Source organism: Micropterus dolomieu, linkage group LG10, assembly GCF_021292245.1.
Source record: "Micropterus dolomieu isolate WLL.071019.BEF.003 ecotype Adirondacks linkage group LG10, ASM2129224v1, whole genome shotgun sequence".
NCBI classification, from domain to species: Eukaryota; Metazoa; Chordata; class Actinopteri; order Centrarchiformes; family Centrarchidae; genus Micropterus; species Micropterus dolomieu.
Genome location: NC_060159.1, coordinates 26082192 through 26101334, shown reverse-complemented (window position 1 = coordinate 26101334; position 19143 = coordinate 26082192). Strand labels below are relative to the sequence as shown.

General features: G+C 40.9%; 1 protein-coding gene and 1 long non-coding RNA gene across 6 annotated transcripts in view; one reads left to right on the top strand and one right to left on the bottom strand.

The window, feature by feature from the left end:
• Positions 1-19143, top strand: part of col12a1b (collagen, type XII, alpha 1b) — a 157867-nt gene that overhangs the window by 71596 nt on the left and 67128 nt on the right. For 3 of the 5 annotated variants that reach the window (XM_046061546.1, XM_046061549.1, XM_046061545.1), the window contains 12 exons: positions 5548-5677; positions 6632-6771; positions 7302-7431; positions 8985-9124; positions 9210-9339; positions 9486-9625; positions 12281-12410; positions 13129-13268; positions 14869-14998; positions 16794-16933; positions 17130-17256; positions 18972-19143. The exon at positions 18972-19143 is cut by the window's right edge and continues 262 nt beyond it. In XM_046061546.1, coding sequence (XP_045917502.1) covers positions 5548-5677; positions 6632-6771; positions 7302-7431; positions 8985-9124; positions 9210-9339; positions 9486-9625; positions 12281-12410; positions 13129-13268; positions 14869-14998; positions 16794-16933; positions 17130-17256; positions 18972-19143 — 1649 coding nt within the window. The remainder of the gene's footprint in view (positions 1-5547; positions 5678-6631; positions 6772-7301; positions 7432-8984; positions 9125-9209; positions 9340-9485; positions 9626-12280; positions 12411-13128; positions 13269-14868; positions 14999-16793; positions 16934-17129; positions 17257-18971) is intronic. The other 2 variants (XM_046061547.1, XM_046061548.1) reach the window with 1 other exon arrangement.
• LOC123978389 overlaps positions 11432-19143 on the bottom strand; it is a 19989-nt gene continuing 12277 nt past the window's right edge. Inside the window, exon 3 of the long non-coding RNA XR_006826937.1 lies at positions 11432-13475. This is a non-coding gene — a long non-coding RNA (uncharacterized LOC123978389). The remainder of the gene's footprint in view (positions 13476-19143) is intronic.

Here is a 19143-nt window from a genome sequence, read left to right as displayed (position 1 = left end):
CTTTTCAAACACAAAGGCAGATAGAAGTGCTTTTCACAAGACAGAGAAATGCATTTAAAACAATGTTTAAGAAAGAAAATCAAATTTATAAAATGGAATAAAGTGAAATAAATGTGTTTTTAATAATGGTGTTTCAGTGAAGTTCCCCTGTAGTATGCAATAAGTACAAATCACCCCTCATGTATAGTGGAATCCCGGTTTTAAGACCACACCAATATAGTAAAACAAGCCCCCCCACGCACACACTGGCTCTTCATTTTAGCAAGAGACCAATTTTGGAGCTGCTCTATTGACACTGAACAATAGATTGACTGTAGAGATTTCTAAAATGTTTATCTAAGTTTTTACACCCAAATTGGCTTAAGTTCATGGACTGTCTTGTAAATTTGAGGTTTACCAGAAAACTAATCCCCCTTTCCTGTCACCACATGACTTAACAAACACTGGGGGTCATCTGTTTGGCCTGGATTAGAGGAACAATATGACTGAATTCCTTTTTAGGGTGGATTTTCCTGATATGGTCTCACAGTAGTTTCATTTTACTCATGTTGGGGTGCGGTGGTGCCGGCTGTGCTGCTTCTTGACCAATGGGAACATTTCCAGCGTGCTTTAGCCACTTGACGACAAATGGATGAATATCTCAATATGATGGAGAGCTCTAAATCTGTCAAGTACTAGTCCCAGTGCACATTTAGAAACAAATCAATTATGAACTGTTTAATATGATGGGATGTTTTCTCTCCCTTTGGGGATACACGTTCAGGATGTCCAAAATGAAAACAAATCTCTGCAGGGAAAGAAGCTAAAAGAAAAGGCTCATGTTTTTATAACACGGATCATTTAAAGTAAGGGATGTTTGCGATATTTAGAGATACATGCAAAATAAATTGAATAAATCAGGGATTAACACTGTCAAAAGACAGCTGTTGATGATTCTTGAATGTATTCATACATCAGGGCAGCAGATGAGCCAACCCGTTTTGACTCCCAAGTCGTCACATATGGACGTCTGTTTGTAACGCACTGGGAAGCCCATTAGCGTCATAGTTTAAAGCACTGGGGGAAGCCCTTTAGTGTCAGTTTTGAACACTAAAAGCAGGTGTTGGATCTAAATGTCAGAAGAAAAGCCAGAGTAAGGAAGTGGTTGAGGTGGATGGCTGGGCCCTAATTGGCCAGGAGACGGGTGTTCATTTCCCTCCTTGACCAGATGTTGCATAATCATTCCTGGTAACTTGATTGCATGTCCAAAAAACAACACTAAAGTAGTACCCAAGGTGTTAAAAAGCGACGCCAAGGGGTCTTGACCAAAAGTCCATATGTGACGAGTTGGAAGAGCAAAAGTCCTTTTTCATATAATTACCAAAAAAAAACCACAGCAATAAAATTTGTAACCTACAACTTTGTATTCATGCAATCTGTAGTACACTTAAAGAAAATCGTGAAAAGTTACATTTTTACGCCACGTGGAAACCTTGTATCTTTCCATGCTTTTAGATTTTTTATTTATTTATTTTTTATTTTTTTGGACAAATTAGCTATTTTTACCTGCCAAAACACGCAGAATTTTACTTTTACATCAGATATTGGCTAAAATTCCCCATGAAACTGTTTTAATAGCCAAAGAAAACTGAAGTGTGTGTGTGTGTGTGTGTGTGCTTCATAGATTAAAAAAGTATTTAGGGTTAAAGGCCTCAACAAATGCAAACAAAGAAAATTCCAAGACATTATTACTTCTGAGAAAAATAAAATGCTTTTAATACTGCATGTCTGACATCCGCACGTTTCTGTTAAAATAAAAACAGACACTTCAGGTGTATCGACTGAAGCCAGGAAGAAGATGTTGCTACAGGAATAACACAGGCAGATATTGTTTGAACCTACTCAGTATAGACTTCTGTCTTCACAGTGGAGTGAAAACCATAGACTGTATGAAAGAAGAGGACGTAGCCACCGCGTTGTCACCCTTTTGGTTTGGCATTTTGGTCACCATCTTGTGTGGGTTTTTTTTTTTTTTTTTTTTTTAACCAGACATGACCATATTTGGACAAGATATTTGGAGCTAGCTACCTTGGTTTGCAAGGTGCGTCCGCAATTCATGTTAACTGGGATCCTAACTGGGATGCTAATTTTGGCTAGCAAAAAACAGTCTTAAAACAATATGTACTTACTGGAAAAAATAAACAGCCGACTTCTTAGAGTGTCCTTCAGGACAACCAAACGCTGAACAAGACATTTTTATGACCAAAATGTTGGAATTAACTTTCATGAAGTGAAAACACACTTTGAAAGGGTCAAAGCTGCAATCCATCGTTGTGTCCCCGAGCAAGACCCTTAACTCCAGAGGCGTGCGACCTCTGACATAAATAGCAATTGTAAGTCGCTTTAGATAAAAGCATCAGCTAATAAATAAATGTAATGTTAGTCAACCACAAGCGACAACTTTTTTTTGAATCCTTTTGAATTGTGCCATTATGTGCAATTTAAACAATAATTTTGTTCGGCAAGAAAGTCACAGTTTGTCTTAAAACTGTTGGAGTATAAGAAAATCCGTAATAAAAACACCACAAATCCAAAAGTACCATGGTGGTCTACTGGATGGGGAGAGACTTAGTCTCTCTCTAAAAAAAATTAATCTGCAAAAGCAGGCCAACTGTCAGATAAATGTGGTGGAAGCAAAAACATACAATATTTCCTCTAAAATGCAATTGACTAAAAGTAGAAAGTCTGCCAAAATGGACAGTCAAATTGCAGAACCTCAAAATTGTACTGACGTAGACCTGGAAGAAATGGACTCGGTTGCATTATATTAAAGGCAAAATACACCATCACCAAACATCTACTGAGACTGATCATTGTGTGTCACAATACAGATGTTTGACAACAATGAATCAATAAATCAGGGAATAGAGTTTGCCAGAAACATTGCATTTACAGTACAAGTTGGATTTTGTTTTAAAATCCCGTCGCCCTCTTGAGAAGAAATCCTGAAGGGGTTCAGCAAAACGCCGCCAAACACTCCGAGATGAGATTTCTGGCCATTCTGAGCTCCCTCATCATATTTGGACGTTTGGTTTATGACAGCGTCCCGCAGCTCGATCGCATAGTTAGTGGAGTCCTGCGTTCGGCCGCCAACCTCACATTCTTGCATGATGACTCAACCGTGATTAGCACTGGAAATAACTTTAAAGGAAAACCTGTTGGGCTGTACGAAAAAGAATTTCAGTGAGTTACACATTTTATTGCGTCTCTGAGATGTTATGACAGTGTTCCCCCAAACAACGTGTCCGGGTCGAGTCATGATGTCAGTGGGACAAATCTGTCTAATGGATCTCTGATCCCCTCGCTACGTCAGATGTGTATACCAGAAGACTGAGAGCATCTGGTGTCGTGTTGTCGTCTGCAGGCTTGTTGATTTTAACATCAGTCATGTGAGACCAGACAGGATGTTTGTTTGTGCAGGATGAGCTCAGGGTTTCCTCACTGCTCCGAAAAATGTTAATACTTAATGTCCGCGTTGGGAATTGAGCAGATATTATGGGGAAGTATGGAAAACTGCAGTTTTTTAGGTTGTCCAGTTCTGTGCTGATGCTGTATGTTATATTATTAAAAATATAGAGATATTATAGCCAAGAAGAATGATAGCTTCAGCCTGAGGTGGTCCTGCTGTAACTCGCAATAGAATAAATCATACAGGACACCCACAGAGATGAAAGGGGTCCCTGTGAAGAGTCTGCAGTTGATTTGAGCTTTTAAAACGATAAGTCTGGTTATATTTTGTCCATTAACAACATGAAAAGACCAAAATCAGCAAGTGTCGTGTGTGTGTGTGTGTGTGTGTGTGTGTATCAAAGCGTGATATCTTTTTCCTCTGAGATATAGAGCTCCATTGTTGTCCAAAAACTTTAATTAAAAAACTATTAGCCTCACTGTAGTTTGTTCTGACTCATACACCGCCTGCTACTCTAAATACTCACTAGAGCACCACATGGGGATTCATCCGCTGCTGAAAATAGTCTCCAACAAATGCACTATTTACTCCAGATTGATGAAAGTTAAAGAGAGCAGCTGTAAATTTAAAAATTTATGTGTTCAGTATGAACCTATGGGGCTGAGAGCCACAGACAGGAAGATGGTTTTGGTCTTTTCATGGGATTTGTTGACATGATGGCATAATGCCAGACATATCCTTTTTATTAATCAACTTCATAAAACATACTTTAACTCTGAAGAAAGTAAAAAAATAAATGTGGTGTGGCAGATTTTAAAGCGAAACGCCTTATGCAGAATGGAGATTTTTCAATTGTAATATACCTGAACGTTTTTACGATCATCAGACTAGTTTGAACTGATTTGATGTGAACAGAATTTATGTTGCAGCAAATTTAAAAGTTGTTGTGTTTCCTGCTGCAGGATAACAAGATCATTACAGTTGATAAAGGTTCTCTTGTACTGGGAAAACAAAATGCTCCTGAAAATATAAACTGAAGATAAAAACTAAGAAGTCCCTCAAAGTAATGAAACTATAAAGTAAAGAATCCAATAAATGTTTAAAAGCGCTTGAGCAGAATGTGGCCCGGTTATCTCATGATTAAGTTTGATACCTACAAGAGACACCGAACAGCTGCTGAGTAAAACTCTTTGCATGTTTCCCAGAATACAAATTTAAATCAGAATACCTAAAATACTGATGTAAATGTGATGCGATACCCTCTGGCGTTTTATCTCTTAGCTACCAGGCAAAGTGTTTATACCGTCTATGAATGTGTTTAGAGTGTCGTATCCATTTCATGATATACTGCAGAGAGTTGTTTGCTCAGGATTTTCCCAAAGGCCTACTTGGATTCCCTTCCAGAGAAATACTTAACTTGTATAAACAATGTAAATAGTTTGCTAACATCGTCCTCAGAAACAGCGGCTCAGCCTCCAAAGCATGACACACTGCAAATTAAATTTCGGTTTAGTTTTTGGAAGGCTGAGCGATGACAGAAGAGATAAGTGATTACAGATTTAGAGACATTAAGATGCATCTTTTAGAAATTCTGTAGCTTTAATGGAGTGTTGTCCTGCTTATTTCGCCTTTGGTACATGATTTCATATATTTTTGTTGTTTGTATTAGCTAATGACAAAGTTTCCGTTATGTATGCAACATGACTTTATTCTGTGAGAGCTGGAAAAACGTACTCTGAAAACATTTGGCTAGATTAAGGTCATAGGCTTCATGTTTGCACATTTGAATAATAAGTTTATTGTGTTTAATGACAAACAGAGGAAGGAACTTCTGAATTAACCAATCCTGAAATGAGGATTTATTTGCATTTTTACAGCTTTGATCTTTCATAGCTTTTTTTTTTTTTTTTGTTCAAACTGAATAACCCCACATTTAAGGCCACTGACAGCGACTACTTACCAGGACCATGTGTTGGTGCTGTTACAGCATTCTTTACCCGAGACGTGTCTATTGGCTGTGAGAGTCTCGTTCATGCTTCAGCCTCTTGTCACACGTTCCTGTCTATGAGTCTCACAGCTGACATGTTCCCTGTGAACAGACGCAGGTTGGAGGGAAGAAGACCAGCGTCATCCTGCAGAAGCTGGATCCCAACACGCTGTACTCTGTCACCGTGGCCGCCGTGTATCCCAGCGGCGTGAGCGCAGACATCTCTGGCGAAGGACAAACCAGTAAGAGACATTCAAAGAATATAGTTCTCACTGTGCTGCAGTCGGGTCATTTAAAAAGTTTAACAGTAAATATTTGTTTCTGCTACTTGTGTATCTGACGGCGGTGGAAGAAGTACTCAAGTAGTGATATCAGAAGGAAAATAAGTATCAACATGTACTCACAGTACTAATGGTGAAAAAACTTTATAAATCGATCGAGAAAAGATACAAAAACAAGGTGCCACTCTCCAATTTAGCGATGCAACTATTTTCATTATTGATTAATCGTTTAAAAAGTGAATGAATGCAAAGTAACATCTTCAGATTGCTTCTTTTCGCTAAGCAACAGTCCAAAGACTCTTCATTTAAAAACATAAATGACAAAGAATAGCACTAAATCCTCACATTTAAGAAGATGAAACCAGCACATATTTGATATTTTAGCTTTTATAAAATGACGGAAACAATTAATCATTTATCAAAATCAATCAAAAATGGTTGACAATTTTCTTTCAATCAACTAATCGAATCATCGACTGGTCGTTGCAGCTCTAGAGGTAAATCCATGTTTTTCCAAAAATGTCAGTTTTGAAATTCTCAGATAAACTGAAGCACTGCATGTGTGCCTTTGTGGGTTCTGAAAATCAGCCTTAAGGTAGAAAAAGGATTCCCTTTGACAAAGCAGAAAACAATTTGTTTTTATAGCTCATAAAAATTAAAGTTTGGGAGATGCATGGTTTTCACAGGACAGCTGTACAGAGAAAGTAGCAAGGAAGGAAGTGAAGACACACATTGTTATGGTAATATTTAATGAGCTTAAGTCATGTTGAATATAAAATCTTTTATTTGCAAAGCCCAAAACTGCAGCTTTCAGAAACATGTAGTGTCAAAGTGAAGTACCAGCCGCACAGTTAACTAAATGGAGAAAAAAAAGAAACATCTGCTGATTAAACATCTGTATTTACGTTCCCTCAGAGCCTCTGGGTGGAGTGAAGAACCTGCAGGTGTTGAACCCCACCATGACCACCCTGAATGTGCGCTGGGAGCCCGCTGAGGGCCTAGTGAAGGAGTACAAAGTCATTTATGTTCCCGCCGCCGGAGGAGCTGAGAGCATGGTAGGACTGGTAGGACAACCATGTGCAGCGTTAAACAAGACGCCCAAATCATTCAACTGTGTCTGTCCCACCGTAAATGTTTGTGAAGGTTGCACGATCAGAAAGACAGCGGGGGGGTTTTTCCCCCACAGCCCTGATTCTTCAGACTTCTCCTTGTTTATAGTTTCTCATGAGACAGAGTTTAAATGTCAGCTTTGATTCGGTCGTGCATGTCGATAAAGATACTTGACAGATAATGAACACAATTTAATGAGCGATTTCACAGCCGTTTTCCTTTGGCTAATGTGCTTATCCTGTGTTGTCAAATTGCCCCAAGGCTAACCGCTCCAACCAGTTTGTTACTGTTGAAGTTCACTGGGGGTTAACGGGGGGGGTTAATTGCAATGCTCAAAGGCGTATTGAAAGCTGGTGATGCTGGCATTGTAGCCACTAACCAACTTTCCATAGTTATTTCTAGCTGCATGCCTGTTCCTCTGTCTTCTGTCTGGGTCTGGAAGCAGCTAATTTGTGTGATTTGTTGTCAAACTCAGGAAACGGTGTCTGCAGGCACAACCAACACCGTCTTGCGAAGCCTGCAGCCCGACACCCTCTACACCGTCTCTCTGGTGCCGGTTTACGCTGGGGGAGATGGAAAGAGGATGTCTGAAAATGGAAAAACAAGTAAGACTGAACCCTGAAAATGAACCAATTAAACTTTTACAGGATAAGTTCCTTCAGATGCATCATCTCATTTTCAAGAAAGTCCTGACAAGGAATTACACTACTTAGTTTTCCATGAAACCTACATACATGGTACATTAACTGAGCTTTACTGAAATGTTGCGTAAATAAAAGGTTGATCCGGTCTCCTTGAGTAAAATGTGCTCTTTCACGCATTTTTGTGTATTACAACACATCATTGGTGTGTTAAGTTGCTCTTTAAATTTGTGTTTGGAAACAAAGAAGAGAAACAGAAAAGGACCTCAACACCAAAACATATGGTGTAAATAAAAAAGGATATTGTGAAAGTATCTCAATTAAATTAAACACCAATCTGGTTTACACAAATGAACAATACCTTTATTCTATACTCCCTCCTGACTCTCACTGAAACATTGGGCCTCATGCAAGAACATTTTCTCCATTATCATAACTTTCACTCACTTTTTGTTTGCGTGTCACGTCAGATTCAGCAAACACTCCCACTTCAGGTAACGTGTGTAAGTGAACCCTGTAAACATGATGAATGTCTGTGCGTAACTGAGCTCGTGTTCAGGAGAAATGAAAATTAGCATAATTAACACCCCAATAATACCATATAAGGCATCCTGCCCCATATGTCAAGAAGCGTTCATTCCTGAAAACGACATCGTCTGATCGGAGATTGGAGTCCTGCTTTCAAAAAGGAAATCTATGATTTTTAACAGCGCCAGCAGTGAAATTAACGGAAAAGGGTTGGATCGGTGTGGCTGTCTGCGGAGTTGCGCCTCTCACGATTGTCTCTCAGGTACAGAGACGAATTAACCTTCAATTACTGCATCATTTAAGCCTTTTGATGTTGTAGTATTACACAATAGCTGTTATGCAAGCTAAAGGAGCAGACCCAGAGACCAAAATGTGCAAAAGAGATTACTGCCAAACAGATAAAGTAATTTAAGGGTCTCTTGGTTTTGGGTGGGGCTTTGAATCGGGGTGCAAAACCAGGCGAGGCAGGTGGACAGGCAGCCCAGAGGGACTGAGGATCCGAGCAGAGGGAAGAGTTATGTAGATCCAGCGCAGGTTCGGGCTGATCGGGACTGTGGGACGGAGGCAGGAGTTGGACCAGGAATGACTGGAGGCAGAAAGAAAAAGGCCTTAACCAGGGAGCAAAAACACTGAGACACGTTACAAGAGCTGGAATGAGACTAACTGTTCGGGAGAGGAAGGCATGTAAAGCAGAGGAGGCTGCAGCTGCCGCCAAACTCCTGCACACCTGATCCAACTCTGCCAATAAAGCACACACTGACAGAGAGAACATTTATATGGATAATGTCAACACAATTATGTAATTTAATATTTTGTATTTATAATTTAAGGTTTGGACAACGGCAGACTAACTAACAGGCTCATAAACTGCGTTTGTGCGGCAAGTTCTCCTATAACACTCGTACAAGCCACTTAAGATCAAATATGTTCGTACGAGTGGTTCTCGCACGATGCCCATTATGAGCCACCTGACCTGTCCTCTTGTTTAGGACCACTGGGAGGAGTGAAAAACCTGAGGGTGTCGGACCCCACCATGACCTCCCTGACTGTGGACTGGGACCCGGCTGACGGAGCCGTTCGCCTGTACAAGGTCTTCTATGTGCCCGCCGCTGGTGGCCGCGAGGAGATGGTGAGACTCTTAACATCTGAGGACAAAAACAGATGCTGCCAGTTCGGAGACTAACCTTTTATTAATTATTAATCTTGGTGAACAGGAGCAAGTTCCTACAGGCACCACCTCCATCATCCTCAGGAACCTGATGCCCGACACGCTCTACACAGTGTCGTTGGTACCGGTCTATCCTGCCAGGGAGGGGAAACGCCAGTCAGAGGACGGAAAGACATGTAAGTTACTTTTTTGTAACCTGTGAATGTTCAATAAATTTGAAGTTCCTGCAGGGGCTGGAGGTTTTTAGTATAACCAGTTAATGTAAAGTATATTTGGACTGCAGCAAAGTTAAGACCAACAACAATCCTTTTCCCTCTGCCAGTGCCTTTGGGAGGAGTGGGCAACATGAAGGTGACCAACCCGACCATCACCACTCTCACCGTAACCTGGAATCCTGCTGACGGCAACGTTCAGGGCTACAAAGTGATCTACGTTCCTGCAGATGGGGGACTGGAGATTGTGGTAAGATCCTCTTGCGTTTAGCTTACAGGAAACTCTCTGATGAAACCTGGTAACCAAATAACAGCCAGGGCTCACTGTAAAGACGACGATGCAAAACGAGGAAGAGGAGTTTGGTTGTGTACGTAGAGGAACTGCACGCAAGATTGTATTTCCTAAAGTTACTCCAAGACAACAAACTCCCCTCCCTCGTCTTCCTGCAACAGCTCGCCTTCAGACTTCAGTTTCCTGTTAAAAACCAAGGCTGTCTCCGGTAGTCGCTCGTAGGGATCCTTTCCATGATCTTGTCTATCAGTGGCAAAAAGAAGCACTTTTTTGAGGACAATACTTTGCAGCCACTGCAGGTGGCTCAGCTGCCGGGAAAACCGCTGAAATGATCCTTTAAGTAAACTGTCTGTCGCTGTTCTTAGGCTTGAATGAGTTCAACAACAAACAGCTGTTAATTGTAAATGAACATGACAGCCAGCAGATCATTGCTTTAACTTTAGTTTAGATTAATTAGCTAAATTGTTATGATCCCTGTGGGGAAATCTTGGATTCATGCAGAAGAAACACAATGAGTGATGAGATGATTATAGAGAAAATAAAGTTTATTTAATCCCAAAGACCAGGTAATAACAACCAAACAAACATACTGACAGTAGCACATGCAGACATGAAGTTTTATTAGACTGATGCAGCTGAAACTATCTTTTTAATCAAAACTGGATATTAATCAGTGCTGCCTCTGTCATGAGGAGATTTAGAGGCTCTTATACAGAGGTTAGCTAAGTTATCTGACCCAGCTATAAAGTAATAAACTGAGTTCAGACCAGTGTCTTCTTCAGTTGGTTCAGATCTTATTGGCTGTTGCAGTTTGTTGCTGCATGACTTTGCAATCTGATGTGGAAGATTTTCAAGAATTCCATTTATCTGGCTCACAGTGTCGGGTTGTTAACACCTTTACTCCGTGACAAGCTCTCGGCTAGTTGAAATACTGTACACAGGGACATTGTGTGCCTTTTAAGAGCCACTTTGTGTCTACTGATGTAGACTGTGCCTCCTTGAATGTGTTTACACTTGATGAAATGAGATCCTAGGGTAACCTTTCAATGCATGCAGTAAAAATAAATAAATGCATAAAAATCTGGACAAATTTCCAGGAGCGACGTGCTTTTTTTTAAAACAATCCATTTTGAAATGTCACAGGTTGTGCAGCAGAAGTTAATAAAAAAGCTGTCAGACTTTAAAAAAAAAAACTAAACGATCAAAGCTCTCAACAGGGATTTAGTGATGTCATGCTTTTTGACAGGATAATCCCATCATGCAGTTGCCACACAATAGCATCTAAATCCCTTTGCAATAGGAGTATCCCTCAGCGTTGAAGTGCATGTTTTTGGTGTTTACATCTCCAAGTAAGTATGTGTAATAATATAAGTATGTTAATCGCCTGCCGTCAGACTGTAGAGAGCCGTGAAATAACGGCTTCACAGCGCGGCTGACTGACGATTTGGCTGCTCGTGTTCAGAAGTGGTTCATTTGTCTCCGGCGGTGACGTAAATTCTTTTTTTTTTTTTTTTTTTACCCCCAATTAGCATGTCAAAGTAAATTTTACAGAGAAACTTCTCTGCCAGATGAATATGAATGCTGTTCATTTAGTTTCATGTGCTGCCTCTTCTTCCGTTACATATAAAATGAATCATAAAAACAAAGGTTTTTCCCATTTTGAAAAACAGAAACATTTACATGGCATTGAGGAGATACTTTTCTTTATAAATGTCCTTTTTGTTTGAAAAGTTTCTTTTATTTTCATGTTTTGTTTTTTTCCTTTTACAGTCATGTTTATAAGTATTTTTACTTAAGGAAACTCTGAATTAAGTTAAGTTTGTTTTTTGCTGCCATTAAGTTTGGTCGGTCAAATTGCTGGGAAACGTAAAATGTTCCAGTAAATAAAAATAAACACTTTTCAACCTGGGAAAGTGGTGTAAGTGGAAAGTCTTACGACGGTTATTAATTTAACTTTATTTAAACAGGGAAAACAGACCCGGATCTCTTTTTAGGCTGTGTAAACATTTTAACATGAAGAGTAGACACACAAACAAGTGAATATAGATTTAAAAACAATAAAAAAGAAGTACAGTAATGGAAACAATTGCATACAACATCATATTGATTCTCCATAACATTTCTAAATTGAGTAAGTGACACCAGAGTGTTCAAATTGAATTTGGTCTTTGAGTTTGTTCCTTAAGTATGGAGCGAAGGAATGAAAGCAGTCCTACCCAACTCTGCGGAAACCGCTGGAGTCTCTAGAGAAATCCACATCTGTGATCTGGTATTGTTTGTCTGATATTTGTTAGTCTAGTAACAATTAAGGATGATATATAGGGAGGTAGTTTTCAAAAAAGTGCTTTGTAGATAAACAAAAGAGCATGTTGCTGGATAAAAGACTGTTTTTTAAGAGACTGTTCTGCACAAATGATGTTTTTAATATTGTCACAAAATATTCAGCACTTATGCACAAAATAAATTAGTTTCAGTCATCAAAAATAAATACCAGTTGAACAGTAATATTAGTCTTTCCACCTGCTGAAGGTCAAAGGTCAGGGCTTTTGTGGGGTGGTGGTTGTTAAAGGGCAGTTCTGCAGGGTGTTGAGTTCACCACTTATGTCTTTGCAGGAGCAAGTGTCAGAGAGCACCACTAACACCGTCCTGGAGAAGCTTCTACCGGACACCCGCTACACCATCACCGTGGTCCCCGTCTACGCAGAGGGAGACGGACCCAGTCTGACAGACGGCGGGAAGACAAGTGAGTGTCTGTGGTTTTATTTAAGTTCAAGTGCCTCCATGAACCTTGAAAAGCACCTGAGCCTCCAAGAAGTCCTTCAAATCAATGGAGCGTTACCTTTCAGAGTCTTTCTGAAGAACAGCTGCAGACAACCTTTTTCTTAGTTGACAAAAGTGTTGCTACGCAGAAAATTGTGCAGAAAAGTCTTCTTTCTTTCTTTCCACGGCTTTTATTTTTTGCTTCCTTGTCTAGTGCCTCTTATGAATTAGATATCAGTCACATTTATATTTGATATGGTCAGTTAGTAAGTGTTGTTTCGTGTCAGTTGTTTTTCTTATAATTGTTATTCTCCAAATAAAGACTGGATAAATGAGAAATGATAAATGGGAAATGTATTTCACTAATGAAGGTGAAGAATTACTGAAGTTATTTGGCTTTAATCTCCACTCTCCAAACTCTGCTATGGATTTATTGACGTCAGCAAGGAGCAATCTGAATGACAGAACCACAAAATATTTTCCCAATTGTAGCCCAAATATACAAAAGCATCTATCTCAATGACAGCAGAGTAAAACAGAGTCTGAATCAGTGGACCTAAAGGAAAAAATCCATTTTCTTGCCGTCCAACATATGAACAAACTGCCTCCCGGAGACACCAGTAAACTCTGACTAGACAGCAGCTGTGTGACGATCTGATCCAAGCATTAAATTTGTCTTCCTGCTTCGTGTCTCTCTCCAGAGCCGCTGGGTTTTGTGAGGAACCTGCAGGTTACCGATCCCACCACCAGCACCCTGAACGTCCGCTGGGAGCCCGCTGAGGGAAACGTACGCGAGTACATCGTGATCTGGGTGCCCGCCGCCGGAGGAGAGCAGGATGTGGTAAGACTGTGTAGATACACTGTGTAGATATTATGCCACCAGGTTTGAGACATTTCCTAAGACGAGTTGATCTTCGCTGAAATCTAAAAGACATGTGATGGCAGAACTTATGTAACTGTCGAGAGTTGCCAGTTCCAGATGTTGGAGATTTACCAGCAGCTGAGAACTTCATCCATGCCCCATTAGTTTCTTGGTTTTTCTAACTGCCTGAAATGTGAAATGAGATATGTTTTAATTCAAACCACTTTAAGACATTTTGGCTACCTTAAAGTCCAAATGATTATTCAGTGGCAGTTAGAAGAGACAGATTAACCTTTTATTTTAATTGGGTATTTCTAACTGGGGTGGCGATGGAGCAGTGGATAAGACACATGCCTTTGGTGTGAGAGACCCGAGTTCAATTCTCCACTGTGACCCTGAGAAACTTAACCCCTCGTTGCTCCAGAGGCGTGCGACCTCTAATATATACAGCAATTGTAAGTTGATTTGGATAAAAGCTTCAGCTAAGTGAATAAATAAAAAATCCTCTCTCTTCTGACTGGCTCTGTTTACTATGATCATTATTATTTTACGGTGACTGTAGATGTTTCCAGACTCAAGGAAGGTACTCAGGGTGAAAAATGGGAGGAAACTGTATTTTAAGGAGTTAAATAAACAGAAAAAAAGAAAAGAGCTGCTGCAGGGTCCCAAAATACAAATAATTAAAACGTTTTCTTCTTTCTGTTAAATGCGTCAAAAGTAAGACATTTTCTCTTGCAGGCCATGACTACATCACATAGAAAGCACGAATATTATTTTTTAAATAACAGCAGGTACTGCACTGTGTGAGCAAAATATTTAGTTTTGGCTTCAAGTTCAGGTTTTCTCAACACCAGTGGAGAAGAGCCAGTGGCGTGAGATGATTACACTTTGTATCCAAGGCAGTTTCATGCAAGAACTTTCTTTACTCGTCATGCAAACGGTGCAATATCAAGTTATCAAGAAAGATGAAAACCTCTGGATAATGTTGTTCTCTTTGAAATCTACATTTACTACAACTAATGGAAAACATTTGACAGCGATGTGGGATAGTTTAACTTGTTTCAAAGTCTGTGGCAACTGTTTTCTATAAAGCAGTGACAATATCTCGTGGGGGTCCATTTCATTACCCTCATGATTATGTCACTTGCTTTGGAAACAACTGAAGTTATCTAAGCTTATTGGCAGATTTTTAGGACTTACTATTGGATTAAATGGACAAAGAACAAATTTATATTTGCAGCAGAGGCCTGAAGGAGTGCAAGCAGCACAAAGCATACACTCCTTCGTGCTGCCAGTTTGGCGGTTTGCTCTATTGCCCAGATTGCCCCAGGACCATTTTAAGTGAAGCCCTCTGCCTAAATCATCTTTATCTCTGAGCTTCTACTGTTCCTGTTACTGAGACGGTTACAGACTGAAGATGCATCCAAGAAAACTGGGCTCGCATCGCATTAAACTGTGACATTGTTCAGTCTGAGAGTCTTTCTGCATTTGCCAAACTTTCTCGGTAATGGCTTTTCTAAGCGTTCTCCAGATCCTTGAGGTCACCCGGTTCAAAGCTATTCCTTTTCTCCCCGACCAGGACCAAGTGTCTGGAACTACGACCTCCACGGTCCTGAAGAACCTGGAGCCGAACACAGAGTACACCGTCACAGTCGTGCCCGTCTACCATGAGATGGAGGGCAAGTCGCAGTCCGAGAATGGGAAAACAAGTGAGTTCAGATGAGTCTGTTGATTGATTTGCAGCTGAAGGATGTGACTTGGGCTTTGAGAGATGAACAAGGCTGAGCCAGCTGGGGAAAATAAGAGAATAGAGCAAGAAACAACTTTATTGCCACATGAGCTTAAAATAAGACCGAATGAAGACGCAAAGTCATGTGACAGGGTACCATAAAATATTAAAACACCAGTAAAACAAGAATAAAAATGCTCAATACATATGAAATAAAAGACAGATGGTTAGTGACGTGAAATATGTCAGAACTGAAGACTTTTTCCTAAAAAACAGACGTACTGTCATTTTAGGAAAGTATCACAGAGCACTCAGGTTAGTAAACATTAGCATTTATAATTAAGCATTGTAACTGTTAATTAGGTGGCAGTGATGGTTTGAAAACATGCTGTAAAACACGTGTGATTCTTACTTTTGCCATGTTCAAAGTGAGCACAGTTAAAACCACCATTCATTCAGACTTTGAGTCACCATAGCATTAACGCAGCTTCAGGCATCAGCGCTATCAGATAAAATGGATTATGATTCACACACAGCTGACCCTGTTGTCTTTTGGTATGTGGCCGAGGTGTAAGTATGAACGCACACAGCAGTGGGTCGAGTAGAGCTGCAACTAACGATCACTTCATTATTTATTAATCTCAAGATTGTTTTCATGATTAATTGATAAGTTGTTAGGTCCAGAAAATGGTGAAAAATGGGGGGAAAAAAAACTTCCAAAGTGATTAATCGATTATCAAAATAGTTGGCGATTAATTGCAGCTCTAGAGTAGTTTACACAGGCTCCGTTCAGACTACAAGCCAAAGTGAGGAAAATGTTTTTGCTCATGTGACTGAGATCTGATCTTTTTATAACAGTGTGAACGGGCCAAGACACATGGACTTTTCTAGTCTAGATTTGGGCCACTTCCATTTGTGGTTCAAATCCGATACGGGTCGGATCTTTTTAAATGCGACCTGAGTCTGGACAAACAGACACTTGATGCGAGTTTGACGTCCCTCTAGAGCAGCTGTTGTCACAGTTCTGCTGTAGAAGGAGCCGCAGTGAAGGAAAAAGCTCAACAAAAGCCTTAATTAAACATGTGGCTCTCTTCCTCCTCTACCTTGCTTTCATCTGCTCACAAATTCCCTTTCTTCCACCTATAATCCACCGGACCGCGAGCTCTTTTCTGAGTTGCATGCATGCAACATGTCCATGCGGACACAGTAGAGAGAGAGGGAGGGAGTGAGATGTGGGGTAGCTGTGTTGTACAGCAACAGAACCCGTAATGAAAAGAACAGAAAGTTGTAATTCGGGAGAAATCTGACCCATGAGAGGACGATGGCTAACCAGGCTAACCTGTGTTGCTCCGTGTACTGTCGTACAGCGTGCTGCTGCGTGTGACGTGTTATTTTTCTGCACATGGGGGTCACTTTCAGGCCACGGACTACTCACACTGAAGTCTGAAGCCACGACCCTCCTCCTGACCAGGTTGGACTCAAGTCTGATGCTGTCTGGTTTTGGTGAAATGTCGTTTAACAGTGCGCTGAAGTTCCCCTTGTCAATGATCAGTTCGTTATGAACTCCTGAAGCTGCTTGATAACAAGTTGATTATATACTGTAAAATCAGCTGTGCTGGAGCTGGGGGAGCTCTAAAACATGCGGGACAAGGGTTGCTCCAGGAGAGGTTTGAGAAACCCTGGAGTAGACTATCATAAAAATGTTTTGTAAATTAATTGATTGATGAACAAATCCTGTCCACACTAATTGAGATGGACCTGCTCATCCTTCTTAGATCCCCTGGGTGGAGTGAAGAACTTGAAGGTGATCGACCCGACCATCAGCACTCTGACGGCCCGCTGGGATCCGGCGCCGGGCAACGTCCGCAGCTACAAGGTCTTCTATACTGCTCAACCGGGAGGAGAGGACCGAATGGTAGGATCTGTTTCAGTTAACTATGATGCACCAGGACTGTTTGTACAGTTTCTGTATATTCAAGGCCTTACACGCTGTCAGCAGCCTCGAACAGCTCCACGTCTGTTTCCTTCAGCACTGTGGACTCAGACATTCTCACTATTATCGGATTAAGTCGTATAATGCTGACGGAGGATTTAACATTTTAACTGAACAGGAGGAGGTCTCAGGAGACACCACCATCATCCTGAGAAACTTGGATCCCGACACCGTCTACAATGTGGCTGTTGTTCCCGTCTACCCAGACGTGGAGGGCATACGGCAGGCTGAGAAGGGAAAGACAAGTGAGTAACCCGCCGTCCTGACTGGAAGATATTCAGCTCTTGTCCACATGAACCCACAATGAGTTCAGCCGTAGATAGGGCTCACATTCCTGGAAGCGTGTGTGAAATTGTTCCTGAGAGAGTCAAATAATCAAATCTGACAGTACCCTTCGTGCTTTGTCTTGGATTGTTTGTCACAAAGAAAGACAGGAATGTATCTGAGACAGCAAAGTTTATTTAATGTGATCTAACTGAAATGTGCTTAATCTATCTGGTGCACACTAAGGGTTATTTTTACTAGACTCTGGCCCATTTTATTCCAGAGTCATGACGTCTCACTTGACTGGCAAAAATGTTGTGCTACTTATTTAATTTGGCCTTTAACCGTAATTTAGAATGTCCATCTTTTCTTTATCAATGTGATGTTTGTCTTGTTGGCTGTATTATAGCACAATGAAGGATTATTATAAACTGTACGCCGCCTTAAAGAGTCGCACGTTACGTACCGATTCTCTTATTTTAAAGTTCCTCACTCGTCGCTTCGGATAATGCCTTTGCTTTTCCTCGCTTCTCTCCCTTGTGGTGTTGGTGGGAGAGACTAAGACGGAGACTAAAGTGAGGGGAAACGTGGATGCAGTTAAAGGACTTGAAATGGACCCATTGTTCACTCTCCTGGAAGTTAGTCCTTTATTCCGTGGGGTCTTTAAAACTGTGCATAGCTTCATTAAATGGCCAAACAGTTTCCAGAGGATACTAAACATTTTCAGATTAACTTCCAGCCTTGCAGGGGTGATCATGCAGTTACTGGTTTGAACTGGTTCGGTAATCTCTCCCTGCTGGTGCATTCAAGGACTATCCAACATCCAGGAAAGCAGTGTTTTATTGCAACAATAAAACACCCAGTATTCCTTTCATGCCATTGGTGTTTGCATGATTTATTTATTGGATCTTTGTTTTCATTTGAACTTTTTAACTTTTATTGTACTTTTAAAAACAAAACAGAGGTGCTGTTAATCTTTAGTACGTAGTTGCGGCGTGGCCTTTGCAACTAGTGCCCATCTCTTCCTAAATGTTCCATGAGAGCAGATATTATATTTTGTGCCATTATCTACCTTATTATTAGAGCGTTCAGGAGAACGCTGACAGGAAAAGATCCCTGGCCAGACTCATGAAACCGGTTAGTGAGGTGGTAAGCTGGTCGAGATCCATCGTTATACCTGCCGACCTCATATAGCGCTTGCACTTCATTTAACCGTGCTGCAATATAACAAGTGGCAAATGAAGCGCTCTGTTGTTCAATATTTGGATGATTTGGCTACAGCGTAGCTGGTAGATAAAATTAGTATATTTTCAGGAGGTGACTCGTGGCTGCATTCTTGATACAACCACCAAAAAGACAGTTTTCAAAATGGTCTCAGCATGAAATAAATTCAGTTTGTAGTTAATAGGTCAAAAAGTAGAAGTATGATCCTTTAAAGACTAAGAAAACAGAAAGTTGCAGGTGCACTCTGGCTAAAATACTTTTTAATAGGGATGTTTTTGCCTCGTAGAATAGCACAAAGTTTAGACCGTCACAGGAAAGGAAAAGACTCCTCTGTGATTGACAATCTCCTCGACTTTGAGACATCTGGACTGTCCTGATGAGGTGAACCCCACCCATCCCTGGAGGACAAAGCAAACGGCGCGGATGATGTGCAGCAGTTGTTTCGGACTGTGATGTGTCCCGTCTCTTTCAGAGCCCCTGGGCGGAGTGAAGAATCTCCAGGTGATCGACCCCACCACCAACTCCCTCAGAGTTCGCTGGGAGCCGGCCGAGGGCGACGTCAGGCAGTACAACATCATCTACGTCCCCGCCGCCGGAGGGACCGAGAGCATGGTCGGTTTTAATTGGGGATATTTAAAATACTC